This window comes from Anoplopoma fimbria, chromosome 6 (genome assembly GCF_027596085.1).
Source record: "Anoplopoma fimbria isolate UVic2021 breed Golden Eagle Sablefish chromosome 6, Afim_UVic_2022, whole genome shotgun sequence".
Taxonomy (NCBI): Eukaryota; Metazoa; Chordata; class Actinopteri; order Perciformes; family Anoplopomatidae; genus Anoplopoma; species Anoplopoma fimbria.
Window position 1 is genome coordinate 22,097,152 of NC_072454.1, and position 18,217 is coordinate 22,115,368.

Below are 18,217 nucleotides of genomic sequence, written 5' to 3' on the forward strand. Positions count from 1 at the left end.
ATACAGCTTCGACTGGTGAAGAACCCGGGCAACAGTTGTTGTATGTACAGTCTCTCCCATCTGAGCCACTGAAGCTTTTAACTCCTTCAGAGCGGTCGTAGGTGTCTTGGTGGCCTCCCTCACCAGTCTTCTTCTTGCCCGGTCACTCAGTTTGTGAGGAAGGCCAGCTCTAGGCAGATTCAAACAAGTGCCATACTCCTTCCATTTCTTAATGATGGATTTAACTGAACTCTGTGGGATGTCCAGTGAGTTGGAAATCTTTTTGTAGCCATCTCCTGACTTATACTTTTCAATGATCTTTTCTCTGAGTTGCTTGGAGTGTTCTTTTGTCTTCATGCTACAATTGTTGCAGGAATACTGATGAACCAGAGACTGGACCTGCCAGACACAGTTTGGTGTTTTTATACTACAATCACTTGACACACATCAACTGCACTCAGCTGATCTCCATTTCACTAATTGTGACACTGCTGGCATCAACTAGCTGGACCTCTGTTGAATTAGGTCAGTCACTTTAAAGGGGGTGAACATTTATGCAAACACTTATTTTACACTATATATTTTTTATTAATTGACATTAGTTTGTAAAAATCTGTTTTCACTTTGACATGAAAGAAGCTTTTTTTTGCAAATTCTTGTCAAAAATGCCAAATTATATTGACCATGATTTCATGTATAAAAGCAACAAAATGGGAAAACATCCAAGGGGGTGAATACATTTTATAGGCATTGTAAGTCACTTAGAAATTTCCAGACTAGACAAATACCAACGCTTGATCAGAGTCCCTAGCAAGTTAATTTAACTGCTTTGGTGTTGCCTTTACATTATTCGGTGAGCTGATAAAGCTTCTGTAGCCTTATGAAAAGAAGAAATTTAAAGCCAATCGATCAGCTCCATTAATGGGTGCAGCGTTGCTTTTGGGACGTTGAGGGTTGATGTCCTTAAATTAAGAACTGGACAAACAAGACTGTAATCGACTGCCTGTCCATTTAGCAGTTAAAGGGTTAAAAAAATGTTCTTCATATATCTTTTTTTTTACATTGGTAGAGATATTAGGAAGCCCAGAAGCTGATGTTACTGTTGCTACACCTGCCAAGCTTTCCAATCAACCGGCGCACGCATGCAGTTTTCAATGATAACGCCGATAATGAAAAAATGTACCACTCAAAGTGCGTGGCAATCTGTGAAACAGTGGGCTCAGCTCTATAGCTGTATAGCTAATTTACATGAAGTTGGCTGCAAACTCTGTTTTTGCATTAATAATGTCTCCAAGCTGGCTCTTAAGATAATAAGAACCCTGAAAAAGCCTCTCAGGTTTGTATTTTATTATTTTTAACGTGAAATCATTATAACTGAGCATGATTTTAAAAGGGTAAAAGACTAAAGATAACAATTCGCCACGTCACCAACGTATGTATAAAACATGAGAGTAAAAGAGCACCATTGATCTTGTATTCCATGGTTAAGATAGTACATTTTTATAATCCACTATCATCAGGCAGCAACCTCTGGGTCTGAAAAGTGAAGCAAACGCTGAAGTGCCTTTAACTTACTAAATGTACATCATGATGTATGGAAGAAGACTTGAAACTAGAGATTGAGACCATAAACTCATGTTTACAATGTTTACTGAGGAAATAAATCAAGTGAGAAGTAAAGTCATTTTCTCATAGACTTCTATACAACAGGAGTTCTTTTTGCAATAAGAGGAGTCGCTCCCTGCTGGTCATTAGAGACAATGTAAATTTAAGGCCCTTCCTCATTGGCTTCACTTTTCAGATCCACAGGTTGCCGCCTAGTTAGCGTTAAAAGTAATGTGCATTGACACTATATCACTATATCTATTGAAATATATCACTATATATATTCAATTTGGCTGGTTATGTGAGGCATTCACATTTGTTTGCCTTTTTTGGCACTTCTGAATTATAAAGCAGCAAGTTGGATATACTGGAACTTAGAAAAGGCTGAGACTCCCAGTGGTAATTATGACTTGGATGTTGACGTAAACACTATCAAGTCAGAAACCGCTATTTGTGGTAATTACCATACGGCATGAACACTCACTGCATAGAGAACAGAGGCTAGAGCAAAGGAATTCAGGACTAATGGACTTATGGAGATGAGCAGAGGTGCGAGACGCACACAGAGCTGCAGTAGATGGAGTCGCAGAGGAGGTGAGCTAGGAGGGGAGATTAGAGGGTAAGTGGGAGCCTGGTAGTGTCAGAGGGGGAGCTTGCAGTTACAGCAGCCCATAATTGTTCGTCATGCCTGGATCCCCAGCGAGCCCCTGCCTGGTCGGCTCCCAGGAGGCTCTGAGATGTGTGTGTGTGTGTGTGTGTGTGTGTGCGTGTGTGTGTAGCAGAGTGAGATATACAATTTGAAACCTGGGAATAGGTCAGAGAGTGAAAGAATGAATTTTCAACCGAGGAATGGGGTCACTGTACATTTGTACTGGGTGTGTGGTTTGTGTGTGCGTCTTCTCTGAAATGCATATCATGTCTCCTGTTTGTTTGTGTTTCTGTATCCCCTGAATAGAAGCGTGCAACTGCATCATGTATGCATCTACTGAGGCCGGAGAGTTTATACACGTGTCCGTATTAATGTCTGTCCTCATTTCCAGCCGAGGCGAGGTCAAAGGCCACGTTTTTTGGGGGGCCAAAACGACATTTAAAACTCAACGCTGCTCCTTGAAAATGTTTAATTCAACCAGCGGTACTCGCTCCGTTGAGAGTAGCTGCTGAAAGAGTGACGTAGAAAAGAAAAACTGAGTGAGGACAAATACTTGGAAATAGAGCCATCAGCTGTTTTCCAGTTATTTCCAATTTTAGTTTTCTCTCTCTTCTTATTCAGACCAACGCCCAGCTTTGTTTTGTTTACCCAGAAAGTAAAGGTCATCCAATATGGCTGCTGATACCCATGAGGCACACAACTCCTTCTAGGCATTTTCCATCATTTTATTTTCAAATAGCTTTGATTTTGACTTTTTATTTTAATGAATTAACTTACTGACTAAATGTACATGACTAACTTATAAACCAGGCTTGTATTTGAATCTGTGTTAATAAAAGGTTAGTTTGTACCAAGAATAATCACAAACTTAACAGTGTTATTTTTGTTCCAACACTAAAAGATCAGATTAAATGTTGAAGTTTTGCTGTTTGTTGTTGCAATCCTGCCAGGGTTGGTTTATTCAAACCAGTCAGAAACATTAACTTCTATGCTAACATGCTACAGAGAAAAATGTCAAATAACATACTTATAGTACTATTACTCACTAATTTTTAAGTATAATCATGGCACTTAAAAATGGTTTATTTATGTATTCAAGCTACCCAGGTTTGGTACTAATAATTTTTGGGTGACTGACGTCCAACATTGCAGTTAGCTTAAACATCCATAAAATGCTGCTGACTGTTCTGAACTTTAGCTGCTTAGCTAACGTTAGCTTCCTAGAGACAGAAATAGTTGCTTTACAGCCATGAAAAGCAGAGGTCATGATTCAGAGCTACAGTATGAACACAATTACTTTAAATCATTCGCCTGTGCTTAATACTGTTAAATGTTTGTGGATTCTACTCACTTTACACCAGTTTACAGCAATTTAAAATCAATTACTGACAAGCTAGCTGCAAGTTAGCTGTCTGAAAATGACGCTAGGCAAGCAGCTAGGTAGTTTACGTGGATAAACACTATTTCAACGCCATTTAAGGATGCTACTCTCTATCTTACCAAACGTCAAAATGTTAAAATGGGGCTTCTTCCTCGACAAAACTATCTTTACGCAATTAACACAGTCTGGGTGAGCAGAACGCAGATAAACCAGACCACAGCCCAGTTTGGGGACGGTTGTCATTTTAATCCTGCAAAATTGTGGGTCAGCAACTCAAGCTTTCACCTCTTATGGCTTGTTAATAATGTAAAATTGAATTAAAATCCCAGCCATTGCAATTTGAAAAAATTGCCCTTTCAATCTCCTATCTCCCTTTTTACTGCTTTACATTTTCTCTTTGCCTCTTGGAGGTGACTATCTGCAACTTAAACTTAGTCACAGAGAGGCTAAGTAGGGGAGACTAACCTGCGGATGCACTGGCTTTCAATGAATCAAAGATCCAGTAGCTGCATTTGGTAGTTTTATTCGCAGGAAACAAACCAACAACTGTGCTCAATAACACACATTCAAAAAACGTTCTCAATATTTCCTTAACTGTGTACAAAGGCGATCAACAGCGATAAACTGTGTCAAAAGCGTACAAACAATAGTAAATAGTGATAATTAGCGTAAATTAGCGGTCAGCAAAAAATAAGACACCCTCTCTCACCCCCTCTCCTTACATTCACCAAACTAAACTAGTGAACAGCTGATATCCCCATTGCAATCCCCAACACCACGTGACTCATTACCGTAAGTGACCAAAAAAAAAGGTGTACAAAATTGCACAGGCTATTCCTGTCTCATACACCTCTCCTTGTTCAACTTGTATGTAATGTAATGTAACTTATTCCTTCTCAACTTGTCATTTTGCAGTGCTGTGACAAAAGCAAAAACAAGTGTTTGTGCGTGTAGTCCTTCCCCATATTTCCCAACAGCGTTTAACCATGAGCTATTTGGTCAGCCGAATTAGGTTGAAAATATGTAGATAGAAGTTTTAAAAGAGTATGGTATTGTTACTCTAAATTCTACATTTGGGTTATATATTTTTACCTGGACTCAGCTACATAGATCCGATACCTTAAAGAAGTATTAGACATATGCAGTGAAATTCATTATTATTGCTATATTCTAAAAATGTATTTATTACCACTACAACACTACCACAACCTCTCTATCTCTCTCTTTGAAAGACACTGGTCAAATTCATTCTATAAAGGAGGGCCCATGACAGTTTGCTTTGATATGATCCTCAGAGAGTCCGTATCTGCACGTATAAGGGAGATGGCGTGTTTGCGAATATGCCTGCATTTGCATCATGGGAGTCCCCGCAGACTCCCTGTGATGCAGTCTGCCTGTTGTGATAAGCAGATGATGAAAGCTTGCTTGGACTGTGTGTGTGTGTGTGTGTGTGTGTGTGTGTGTGTGTGTGTGTGTGTGTGTGTGTGTGTGTGTGTGTGTGTGTGTGTGTGGGTGTCTGTGTTTGTTACCTGCTGTGTGCTGTTGGAAGAGGGGAGAGGGTTGGAGACCATTGGTCCAAAGATGTCCAGTTCATCGCTGATTGGTGCAGCACTACCTGAGCCATCCCCCTCTGGAGCATCTGAGAGAGAGAGAGAGAGAAAGAGAAATAATCAGATTCTAAGACAATCAACTAATACTAAAAGCCCAGCTTTTTTGGATATTTGAAGATATTTTTCATGCAACTCATGCCCATAATTGTCTCTGCAGCGAAAAAAACAACATTTAACCTACTGTTTTAAAGTTTAAGAATTACAGAGGGAGATTAACAAAGTCAGAAACAGAGTAAAAAGGGAAGGCACTGACACAAATGATTCAATCTGACCTTTAGGTGCATATGCAAGGGTATTTATACAATTTAAGCATTTTCAGAACGCCCCACACAGCTCAATTTTTCATTACCATGCTTGTTAATTGGAACATCCTGAAGAAAAAATCTTATGACTGCACTCCTTCAGTACTTGGCTTCACCCTGAAAATGATTTAATTCACACTTCTCCTTTTGCCCTTGGAAAAGTAAAATATTTCACGTTGTGTCACCCAGCTGGTTTGGTTTTGGGTGCCTTTATTTAATTTCAGTTGGATTAACAAGAGTCTAATAATGTACAACTTTAAAAAAGAGCACATTATGTCTGTCAGAGAGCTCCAAAAGCTCCAAAAATACAAACTGTGAAAATGATTACATTTTTTTAACAGCAGACATTTTGAGATATAGCAGCAGAAAGGGCAACACTAATTACTGATGGCTGCATTCCATTTAGGTGAGCCAGTTCCAGGTCCCTGGTATTGTGCTCGCTTGACTCTCTGGCATGGCTTACTGGTGCATCCATATGGAACGAAGCCATCGTTATTGTTATAAGTTGCGTCTTTGTGTTTCCTGCTCTGACAAGTCAAAATGTCTGCTGTGAAAGGGGTCTATTGTCCCTGCTGGCTCACCGACAAGGACTCAGACTTGGAACAGATATCGGCCGTAGACATGTCTGCCCTCTCTCCAATACAATTGGAATAGCATGTAAAAGATGCATTTGAAAAAACTCAACAGCAATGTCTCTTTCCAAAAATCATGATTCTGTTACCCAATATAATCCACAGACCTTGTTTTGAGCAGGTTCAAGTACCGTATTTTCCGCACTATAGGGCGCACTGGATTATAAGGCGCACTGTCAATGAATGGTCTATTTTCGATCTTTTTTCATATATAAGGCGCACCGGACTATAAGGCGCATTAAGCGAAACAGTCAGTCAAACTTCCTCCACTTCCGTACCATTGATTCATTAACGTTGAATTCTCTCGCAGCTGCTCTATTCCCATGTTCTGCGTGACTGACAGCCTTGAAGTCCGCGTCGTAAGCGTGTCTCTTGACAGGAGCCATGTTGGGGTCCTTATACACACACACTGTAATATGATGGTGAAGCACAGTATGTATTACTCCGCGACGCTCCTGACTACGGTAGCCGTAATGCTGCTGCGGTGCGGCTTTGTAGTTTACTAAGTCGTACTGAAACATGTTGACAGAGCGCCGTGTACCACACAAAACCGCTTCGAGGTCAGTAAGCACAACCAGAATTAATCCATATATAAAGCGCTCCGGATTATAAGGCGCACTGTCGTTTTTTGAGAAAATTAAAGGCTTTTAAGTGCGCCTTATAGTGCGGAAAATACGGTAGGCATAGAAGGAAGCATGCATTTACTAAGGTCTGTGGATTATCTAAACTGTGGTGTTAGCTAACTCAGCAGTGCTAGGTGAGCTAGCAGTGACGAGTATAGATGCGTGCCTCCTTCTACTTCACCTCTACGACCGATATGTCAAACACTCCGCAACTCACACTAAAACAATCTAGATTCAAAAATAGCACTACAGGTAAGACGAAAAATATGTGTTTATGATTTTGGGGGTGAACTGTTCCTTTAAGCTCCGATACACTACCTGTTGACTTAAAGAATTATGTACAATGTTGTAATTTTACAACTCAAATTGATATCATAGTGTGTTTATGTAGTTGGATGTTGACCTAATGATGACCACCACCTGTGTGCCATTGTTTATTCTCTTTTGCATTTACCACTACAGCACTGAATATAACGACAACTTCTATAGTTCAAGAAAAAGTCCTACTTTTTGAGAAATAATTGTATTTTGCTTTCCCAGATTGAGATGAGAAGATCAATTGATATCAATCTCCCAATCCGTGTGTTATGTACAGAACTGGACTCACGATGTGGTTAGCCTAACTTAGCACGAAAACTGGAAAGCAAGGTGACGCAGCTATCCAGGCTCTGTCTGTTACTTATTCGGCAAAATAAAAGGCTTATTTGACGGTTATTGTCGAGGAAAACGAAGGATATCTTTAGCAGCCAGTTAAATTTGAGCCTTGTGTAGTATCTAATGTGTTTGTATTCTTGATCAGCTAAAAAATAATTAGCTAAATTGTAAATATAGCTGATATTTAAGCAGTTTAAACTACAATATAGAAAAAACAGCACACACTGTAAAGTAATCTGAGAAACAGCAAGAGAGAGACGGTGATGGAGAGGCAGACAGAGGGGAGGAGAGGTAGTGAGTGAAAGGGAAAGAGAGTGTGTGTGTGTGTGTGTGTGTGTGTGTGTGTGTGTGTGTGTGTGTGTGTGTGTGTGTGTGTGTGTGTGTGTGTGTGTGTGTGTGTGTGTGTAAGAGCCGGCGAGCAGCAGAGGTCATTTATATAACCACAGTGTTGAAACATCCATAATTTAGCCCTTTTAAAGTGTGAACAAGACTGAGCTCCTTTAGCCAAACAGCAGGGTAACAGGGAAAGCCACTCACTATGAGAAGGCTAGCAAAGACCACTCAACATCCTTCTGAACCTCTTACCAAAACTCATTTTCAAATAATTACTTTGAAGGCGACATCTCCCGCCCTAATAATTCAACTTTTGGTTTTTGCCCTCCGTCCATCTCGTGATGCCTTCAAGCCCACCCGAGGCAAATTTGTGATTTGTTGATATTGGGCTATATGAATAAATTGGACATGATTGGACTTGACTAAATAAACATATGAGCTTTTTGCCTTTTAATTTTGATACTTAAGGCACCTTGTAAATTGCTTGCTTGTAGAATTAAGCCTATTACGATTAGTACTTTAGTGGCCGACAAGAATGACGGGTGCCATTCTTTCGACACATTGTCACGTTTTCAAACAGACGGGTGAAAAAAATAGGATTTGACGTGCATCAATTACCCTCTTACCACTCTACCCCCCCCCTCTCTTACCAAAAGCTCATTCACCCATTGCCATGGAAATGAGCCGCAGGGATAACAAAAGGGCCCATCATCATCATCATCATCACGTCGGGCAATGAGCCCACCGTCCTTTTATTACGGGATGGAGCCGCTTCTTGAGAGTACTGTCAACTTCACCATGGAAACAGACCCGCGGTTCGGAGGGGGGGGGGTGTTTTATAAGCGCCCAGAACCCCTTTGCCCCAAGTATATTCGCAATCACACACACACACACACAAATACAGAGCTTCCCAGTATCCTCAATGAACACAGCGACCTCATTCAGCAGTGGGAGGCTGTCACATTAAGGACTTGGCCGCTGCAAAAAGGGGTTAAGATACCAGACCTGATTAAGCCCCGCTTTGATTCTAAATGCAATATCCAGATTAGATTTGACACAAACACATGTGAAAATGTTGTTTATTCCTCCACCCTGTCGATTAAGAAAATGAACAGGGTCTTTGAAGTGTCGGTGCTCAAAAATATGTTAATTCAACCTACTTATTTTCCCCCAAAACACAAGTCCCAACTAGGGCATGAAATAAAGCTCGCCCGCTCCCCAGCGAGCAGTTCTAGGAGCGAGTGAGTGAAAAAAAAAAAAAAAAAAAAAGGAACGCAAGCCCAGTTGGTGACCATTATAGAGAGGGTGGAAAGTGTGGAAAATAGAATGAAAATGCTACTGGTTAAATATGTGTTTACAGGTGATAAAGGAAGTAAGATGCAGCCTCTTGCTGTGTCCCCCAATAAGTAGTGATGTCAAATGGGGAACAGATAATGTGATAGTTCATACTGTGGTGTTGGTGTTTTGATGCACATATAATTTTTATAGAGGTGCTGCAGAAAAACAGCTTGAACTATTATGTAACCAGGGAGAATTCCATGCAATAACATAAACCAACAGACAGAAATGGTGGACATTTGCTTTGTTTAAGTTCCTAAACACAAAGTTGGATAATGGCAAATTGTTTTTGCAGTCAAGGCTGCGCCAAGTGAGCAACTGCCCTGGGGGCCAAGACTGCCAGTGGCCCCCAGTTTCACTCCACATCAATTGATTTTAGCAGTTTGTTGAATTGCTAATTGTATATTTGCAGCACTCATCAACTAAGGCAGATTCTAAATGATTACCTAATCGTGTGGCCCTGTCTTTGTCTCTGTAGGGGTAGCGTATCAATTTCTTACTTTAGTTTATTAGTTAATGTTGCCCTCAAATGACACATATTCCTAAATAAGTTGTCATGAATCAAATAAAAAACGTCCCTCTCCCTGCAACATCCAAAACTGACGCTAGAGAAGTACCTAGAGCATCATAGTTTGAAACTTGGGGTCTCTGATCACTGCTGCTCTGTGATCACCTGTGATAAGTTCAAAAAGAGCCAAACTCAAAATTGAATTCTTCTTATTAGAATTTTTTCTCTTTTTCTGTTGCCAGACAACTGAATTATCTTAAAGTGGCCCTATTATGCTTTTTCCACTTTTTCCCTCTTCTTTAATGTGTTATATATTTATTTATTTTTTACATGTAAAGGTCTGTAGCGTATGAAACCTGAAGTCCCTCCCCCTCAGAAGCTCCTGAGCTGCCTGAAACGGCTCCATTGAATTCTCTCCTTCACTTCCTTAACTTTATGAGGTCATAATGTTACGGAAGTCACATAAAACTCTCTGGGTATTTGTCAGCCCTCAAACAACAAAAGAGAGACGGAACTGAAGCTCTGGAGGTAGAGTTTTTTGAAATGTGAAACATTGACCAATCACAACAGAGCGGGCTAGCTGACCAATCAGAGCAGACTTTGCTTTCTGGAGGGAGGAGCAAGAGAGAGAGAGGGTGAGAAGAGGTGCTGCAGGACAGCCAGGATGTAAAAAACAAGGAGGATTATGAGCATTAACGCATGTAAACATGTTGTAACTGTAAGTTGAGATAAAAATATGCACCCGGAAAATAGCATAATAGGGCCTGTTTAAAACATAATCATAAAGACTACCTTTCAACAGAAATATGTTCATGAATAAAGAATCTGTAGGCAACGATTAGTATTGACCAATCATGTATGAGCGGGCTTTGGTTGCGCGCAAGTTAAAAGTCCTTGGGGAGCAAAAGAGGCAGAACACATTGGCCAAAATGCAATCTTGAAACCCATTAGCTTCCTTCTGAAAACGATTTAGCTTTGTATTAGCCTGGCCAATTGGCTACTTGTGAAACAATCTGGTTGTAGACGCCATCTTTGAGCTTCAACTCCCTTCTCACATCTCAAGCTGCTCATCGGACGGTAAGCAAGGACCGGCGCACTGAAAAAAAAGGGGTTAGCCCAAATATCCATTATCAGGATATTCCCTGGCTTCACACATTCCAGAAATATTAGCTGTTGCCCCTAGACACTAAATCATCTTCAGACTGATACCCTATGCACAAGCAAACAGGCGACACAATACATGTTCCTGTCGCCAGTTTCCAACTGTTCCCCTGACCAACAGTTGGTGACGGGTAATGTGCCAAGCATCATAGCACTGCACTGTCAAAAAAGACGGCTGGTTAGAACACACGGACCTAAACAATGCATGATGAAAATATTTGAAATAATCGTCTCTGCAAAATTCAGCCCATTTAGCGTCTTAGCACGTTAAAGCGTGTGGCATCCATTGTTGATGAACATCATTGTTTTGGCCAACCCAGTTCTGAACATCTTGTACCATTTTATCCTTTCTTTTTTGGTCTTTAGAGTAAAGAAGCCAGAGGCGTTTGGCTAAATATCAATATATTTGATCATGCATTTAGAAAACGTTTCCCCAATTGACAATATTTAAGAGGAAGAACAACCTAAATATCTTAACCAGAGGTAAAGCTGGGACCAAAACAAGGACAGCTGCTGCTGGTAAAGAGGAGACAACACGGAGGAAGAATCCTGTTTACTCTCTCCGTCTAGACTCAAGTGTCAATTCGGCGTGTCAGAGACATTACACCAGGCAAAGACCGAGGTGGAAGTGAAAGGGACGCAGAGACAGAAACAAACAGACAGGGGTGCTCCATCAATAGACGTTTTTTTTTGGAAATTGATTCAGTGGCTCCTGAAGAGATCTATTTTTGGTGGGATGGAGCATCTCTGAGAGAGCATTTATCATCATGGGACAGCAAAGCTGAAAACAAAACCTGAAATAAATACACACATTTTGTTTTAATGTTGCTGTGGTGAAAAAGAAGCCTTTAAAATGATGATAGATAATAATAAAAAGCTTATATGTTTGGCAAACTAAAGAGATAAAAGCACGGCCGGAGAGAGAATTTGTGTAAAAATGCTTATCTGGCTGTTACCACAGTCTTGTTTATGCTTTCATTCCAGCACAGACTGAACAGAGGAATTGACAGAAACACAAAGTAAAGTAACCGGAGACACGGTTAGATAGGATGGAGGAACGAGGGTGGGTGTGCGTGTAGGTGCTGAAGGCATACTGACACGTATTTGACTTATCGATTATGTGTGAAATCTCATCCACTTGACATGGCTGCGACGTGTGTAGCATTGGTTATTCATAGCAGGGCGTCCACTTTCACTCTTCCATGCTGCAGCCGGGAATATTTGATCAATGCCGTATCCACCGGCTATTTCTTCTGTCAGCGCAGCTTACCCCCTCGGCAGAGTCTAATATAATACAGCCTCGTATTGGGAAAACAGCGTGATTGCATATTACTGGCATATAACTGGCTGTGTTTTTGCTGTTCTGGCCAAAAAGACAAGCAGGGAGAGATGTCCGTAAACTCATAAAATGTCACAGGTTTGAATCCAGCTTGTGACCTTAGGCGAATGTCATATCCGCGGTGCATTCGGTTTTCTGTTGTTTGGTATAAATGCCATTAAAATGCAAGAAGGAGATTTAATGATCAGTTCTCCCTCTGAGCTGAGAGCTACGTCTACAAATTTTTACCCCAAAGAATATGGTGGGTATATCTGGAATTCTGAGTTTTAGATTATGGCCGTCGCCAACCTGACTTTTTGCAACCAGAAAACGAAAGTGACCCTATTTTGAATGTGAAGGAGTGACAAAGAGACGCCGTGTACTGCTCTGGTACGACCTGTCAATCACAAGGTAGCCCTGCCCTAAAGCATAACCTGTTTTATGGTCTATTGACTCTAAATGGACCATCATTTACTAAATAAACATTATTCTGTATTGAGGAAGACTTGAAACTAGAGATTGGTATCATAAACTGATGTTTACAATGTTTACTGAGAGAATAAATTAAGTGAGAAGTAGGGTCATTTTCTCATAGACTTCTATACAATCAGAGGAGTCGCCCCCTGATGGTCAGTATAGAGAATGCATGTTTAACACACTTTTGCTTTGGTTATACTCTTCAGAATTGGAGGTGGTCGCCTGAGTTCATTCAGGGCAACGGATTATTGCTCTTTGTCGACTCAGAAGCATTTGATGCCCTCTTAATTCTTTTTCCTTTTCTGCTCTAAAATTCCGAAGCCACAAAAAATGCATCGAGCATAAATGCTTTGTAGTTTTAGTAACACAGGGTGTTACTAAAACTACGGTGTAAAATAATCAACACATTTTACATATACACTACATGTAAAATACGGTGTAAAATAATTTTCTTGTATTTTTTTTTTCTTGTGTTATTGCCAAATTTCCCCAAAAGAACACAATCCTTTACATTCACTTTCTTGAAATATACCTTGAATCATAATTAGAAAGGCCGGTACATGACTGGAACGTTGTATGGATTTAACTGTCGTCTGCTCACAGTTGTGTCAGACATGGCGGCCTGAAGCCACCGATGATGCATTAACTGCCAGGTGGTGTGATAAGTCATCAAAGTGGAACAAAAGGTCTCTAAACACAACTCAAATAATACCTGACACATTAAACCTTTTCCTTATAATGTCCCACGTTATTCAACCTGCCATAATTACAATATCAATCGAGAAATGTTATTAGATCCCCAAACATAATGGTTCAATTTAAACATCTGACACATTGGGCGGTCACGTGAATACAGTTTGACACTTTATTATATTGCACGATAGCAGGAGGTTGTCTTACCCAGGCCTAGCAGGTCCACGGCCGGCTCTGCGCTTTCCTTAGGACCGGCTTTACACTCTGACTGCTGTGAAAGACAAAGAGAAAGAGAAAGGTAAAAGGAAATTATTTAGTATAATGCCCAATTTGCCACATTTTCTTTTCATTCAATTTTGCATTATTATAGATACTGCGATCATGTGCAGGGATTTCACCTGTCTGTTTAAGTTTTATTAAGGATACAGAAAACCAATTCTGATTTCTTAAAAAGTACATTATATGAATATATTAGATAGTCAATGTCACCCGCTGGCCGTATGCCTTACTATATACAGTATAAACTTCCCTCAAATGTCCCTCGCAGATTTTATCCTTAGTGATTTGATTTTCCCAAACAATGAGTAGAAGTTTGGGGTGAAAGTGATCTAAAAGATATAAAGTAAATCCATTATCTTGGGGAACCTGTGGAGTTTTTGATCACCTGTTCTGTTTGTATCTGTTATGCTCATGGGGTAACATAACATTCCTGCTGATGGTTTAATGCTATACCACTGACAGTTGGTGGCGGTTATGTGCCAAGAAGCGTAACAACAAGAACCTTATAAATATGATATGGTGAACAGGTCAGCAAACAGTTCCCTTTTTCCATTCACCCATAAGACATTCATTTAAGTCCAACATTCACATTTCTTCTAGCTCGGTTTTGGTCTCCACCAACACCTGAGGGAAATATCTAGCTGTCCAGTTGCTAAATTCTGTTCTGTTCACCTGGGCAGGTAGTGTACAGTGAGTTTATCAGAGGTTTTCATTGAAAACGGATGCTTCTGGAATAAATGTTGATGAGCACTGAGTGAAACAAATCAGTTAAGTTGTGGGCCGTGAAACCAAAACAATCAGCTTGAAGAAGCTAAAAAGCTCTGCAGATCTGAGGGAACTCTCTGTGTGCTCGTTACTATAAGAGAAATCTTTCACATTACATGTAGTCCTATAATTAATTATTCATAGTAATCTGAAAATATTGATAAGTACAGCTTTAACAACACAGAGTACAAATTATTCTAAAAAAATCCCTTTACAAATGATTTATCAGGAGGGAAATGCATTCATGGAAGTAAAGGCCTTGAGCTGAGAAGTAAAGAATACAGAGATGCAGAATCTAAAGGCAGTTGTTTGCAAAACTTGGAATTGTGGATGTTCTCAAAACTAAATATTTATGAAAGATTATACAGTAATGGCTGTGCTTCTTAATGTCATTCATTCATCAGCCCCATTTGGAACTAGCACTATCCATAGAACCAACATAAATAATTCAGTTTTGTCTCATTTTGTAAGTTTTTGCAATGAATGGAATAATGAAATGCATCGGACTCAGAATGCAAGGTTTTTTGTGTGTAACAAATTTTAGTGGGTGACGGATTTTAAAAAATGCAAACCAATAATACGGACTTGGTCTACAAAGGCCTTAACCCGTGCGGGACCAAGGAGGTTTTAGTAAGAACACTGACTGTAACTGTTTACAAGAAAACTATCCAGGGTACTTTTCATTTAGACACTGGACGAATCTACCATAAGGCTCCTCGCTCTGCATTTTATGTGACACACCGAGGTCTACCACAAGTTTCAAGTCTGCTTGGTTGTTTTACATCACAGCACAAAATACACAGACAGCCGTGTTTTTCCAAACCTGTCAGAGATCTAACTTCAAAGGTTTCTGGAGCTTCCAGCAGTGACTGACAGTAGAAAAAAAATGCTTTCGTTAAGTAAATCAATTAGCCGACAGACAAGAAAAAAATTATTGTCAATGGCAATATCTAAATGATCTAATCTTTTAAGTCTTATACGAAGTAAAATTACAAATATTTGCGCGTTACACCTTCCAGCAATTGGTCAATGTTAAACTGTCATGGCAATATTGTTTCTGATAGGCAATCATGTTAATGGAGTTTTTTTTATTTATAAGCATATACAGGGAGCACAACAGGGGGAAAAAAGAGGTAGTGGGGGGGGAGGAAAAGGAGGGAGTAAAAAAAACTAAAGGTGAGACAGATAGAGGGAAAGAGAAAGAGAATACAAGTCAAAGAGCAGCAGAATGAGACAGGAGGATGAGGTGAGATAGAGACATAGTGAGCTTGGAGAGAAAAGTGTGGTGAGAGAGAGAGAGAGAGAGAGAGTGAGAGAGAGAGAGACAGAGAGAGAGAGAGAGAGAGAATTAAAGGTTAACACGTGGGCCATGAGGGATCTACAACGCTGGTAACAAACCCAATTTCCCCCCAACAAAAGATCGATGGACCACATTAAATTCAATGTCATTCCAATCCGAGGCAATGAAAACAATTACCGTGTCCACGCCTAATCAACAATGCATTGGCTGCGAATTGATGTGTGTGGGGACTGCAGCAAAGCTTGTACAGCGGAAGCATGAACAGCAGCAGGATGGTTGTTTGTGTACAGCAGCAAAAAGGTTGGTTGGTGCTGTGCTTTAACAGGACTGGTTGGGTTAGGAAAAAAATATTTTATGAGATATTGTCAAATATAGAAACATCCAACTACAAAAATATTCCTTTCTTACCAAGCTACATATTCAATATTTTATTTGCACATCCAATCAATTTCATTGTTAAACCATGATATTTCTGTCAGAGACACTTATGTTAATGGATCGACCACAATGGCTGTAGTAAGATATGGCGAGAAAAAAAAGGATATTCAAATATATTTAACTGTGGAAATCTGAAAGAAATCTGAGTTATTTGCAGTTGACACCTATATGCATATTACATCTTAAAACAATACTGAAAGCCCAGCACGTGAGGAGGTCGGGCTGGTGGAGGCAGTTGCGGCGCTGACAGAGTACACACTTAAAAAAAAGTGTCACCTGTGACTGGATATTTTAAGTCAGCTGGCCAAGCAGCCTATTAATGAAACGTGAACAATGCAGCTGACTTAATCAGCTGATGATAGGGATGCACCGATTATTATTTTTTTTACAGATACCTGGGCTTTAGGTATCGGCCGATACAGAGTACCAATCCCATACCGGTGTTTGAGTAATAAGCTTTATGCCTCACTGTGACTGAGGTCATTCTTTTATGTTTAAATCAACATGCAGGCTTTACTTAAACATTGCTTTCCTTAACTTTGTAAAACAAAATGTAACAAATAAATTCATAGATATTCATTTACTTAATTGTATTTGGTATAAAATAATAGTGCACCAGCAACTTGGTAAAAAAAAAATCTATAAATTAACATAATATTAACAGTAAATAAACCTAGAATTTAATTGAATAGATCGGCCCTATTATCACCGATACCCGATCCAGCTAAATCAGTATCCCCTGATGTCAGATTAAAGATCTAATTAAAGAATTTATACATCACATTATATATATATATATATGACAATAATATAATTGAGTAGGGATGCACTAATACTTTTTTTTTTTTTCTGCTAATACCCATTCCAATAACTCAACTCAGGGTGTCTGCTGATACAGAGTATTTAATACCTGTGCCCTTTCTTTCTTCAAATATAAAAATCTGTGAAGTCCACTAGGTTGATCTCTCGGAATCATTTTCACTTAAAGTTACGTGAAGCCAAGGATTGCTGTGGCACTTAAAACAAAATCCCCTGGCCCAAAATTGCTAAATGAATGTCATTTATAGAATATTTACTGAATATTACGATAACGGTGTTGAAAGAACTGTATTTAATTTAATTTTATATAATATTTATTTTATTTGGTGATATCTTGCAGATTGCCGATCAGCACTAGTACTGATATGGCAAATGAGATTGGGGCCTCCTTAACCCGAAACTTAACCCTAAGATTTTAGAGAATCAACATTAAAACAAAAAATTGGTACATCTAAAACCTTACAGCACAATCCAAGCACATACTCCCCACACAAAGACATCATTATCAGCCAAACCACAATACAAAACTCTCCCCAGACAAGTCCACACCTCCATTTAGAGTATTGGCAGGGTAAGAGAAACAAGAATTAATTTTTTTTAGCATGCCTGTCCATTTGATTACCAACATTTCAGACCGTGCGCAGCGTCACAAAATTAAAATTTCATAGCCTTTTCAACGCTACATCCCACACAGCTGCTGTGAGCCACGAGAAGAAAGAAAGAAGGAAATCCAAAATGTCATTCTGCATAAAAAGCTTAAATCCCCCGCCGTATGAGGGGATTTAAGCATGCTGCCAATATTGTTCTCGAAAACATTCACAGACAAGTTGGGCTTTCCATTAGCTATCTAGATTGATACCGAGTGATGCAGCTGACGGACGGCTAGCGACAGACTGTGATTGGTTGTTAGGGGCAGTGAAATTGGAAAGGAGGCCAGCAATCGATAACCACCCACCATCCCTCCGCAATAGACGAGTAGTCTTTGGCAACGAGGGTGATGCCAGAATGAATGGAAGCCACTGAGCAAACCAAACCCTCCGATGACTGCTGTCACATCAGATCGCTGTCAAAAGCACACACCAGACAAAGCCATCAGCTGACGGCTGTCACACTGGATGTCTGAGTGGGGGTGGGCAAAGTCTGCTGGAAGTTTGTCCCCGATGTACTCAACGGGCTTATGATGAAGTCAAAGAAAAAGAAAAGGGCGACAGCGAGGTACTGTTGAGTACTTTCTATTATGTCAAAGTCGACAGCAAATACAATGGAGTGCTGCATAAGTGAGTCCTAAAAACCCGGAAATGAGTCAGAATTTTTGCACTTCTGGTTCCCTTGTCTCCCTTGGGGGTTTTAGTT

The 18,217-nt window shown here is 39.9% G+C and overlaps 1 protein-coding gene across 3 annotated transcripts in view; it reads right to left on the reverse strand.

Annotated features, from left to right (window-relative positions):
* Positions 1–18,217, reverse strand: part of smap1 (small ArfGAP 1) — a 105,649-nt gene that overhangs the window by 20,794 nt on the left and 66,638 nt on the right. For all 3 annotated transcript variants that reach the window (XM_054600097.1, XM_054600095.1, XM_054600096.1), the window contains 2 exons: positions 13,471–13,534; positions 5,144–5,253 (listed from right to left, as the gene is read on the reverse strand). In XM_054600097.1, coding sequence (XP_054456072.1) covers positions 5,144–5,253; positions 13,471–13,534 — 174 coding nt within the window. The remainder of the gene's footprint in view (positions 1–5,143; positions 5,254–13,470; positions 13,535–18,217) is intronic.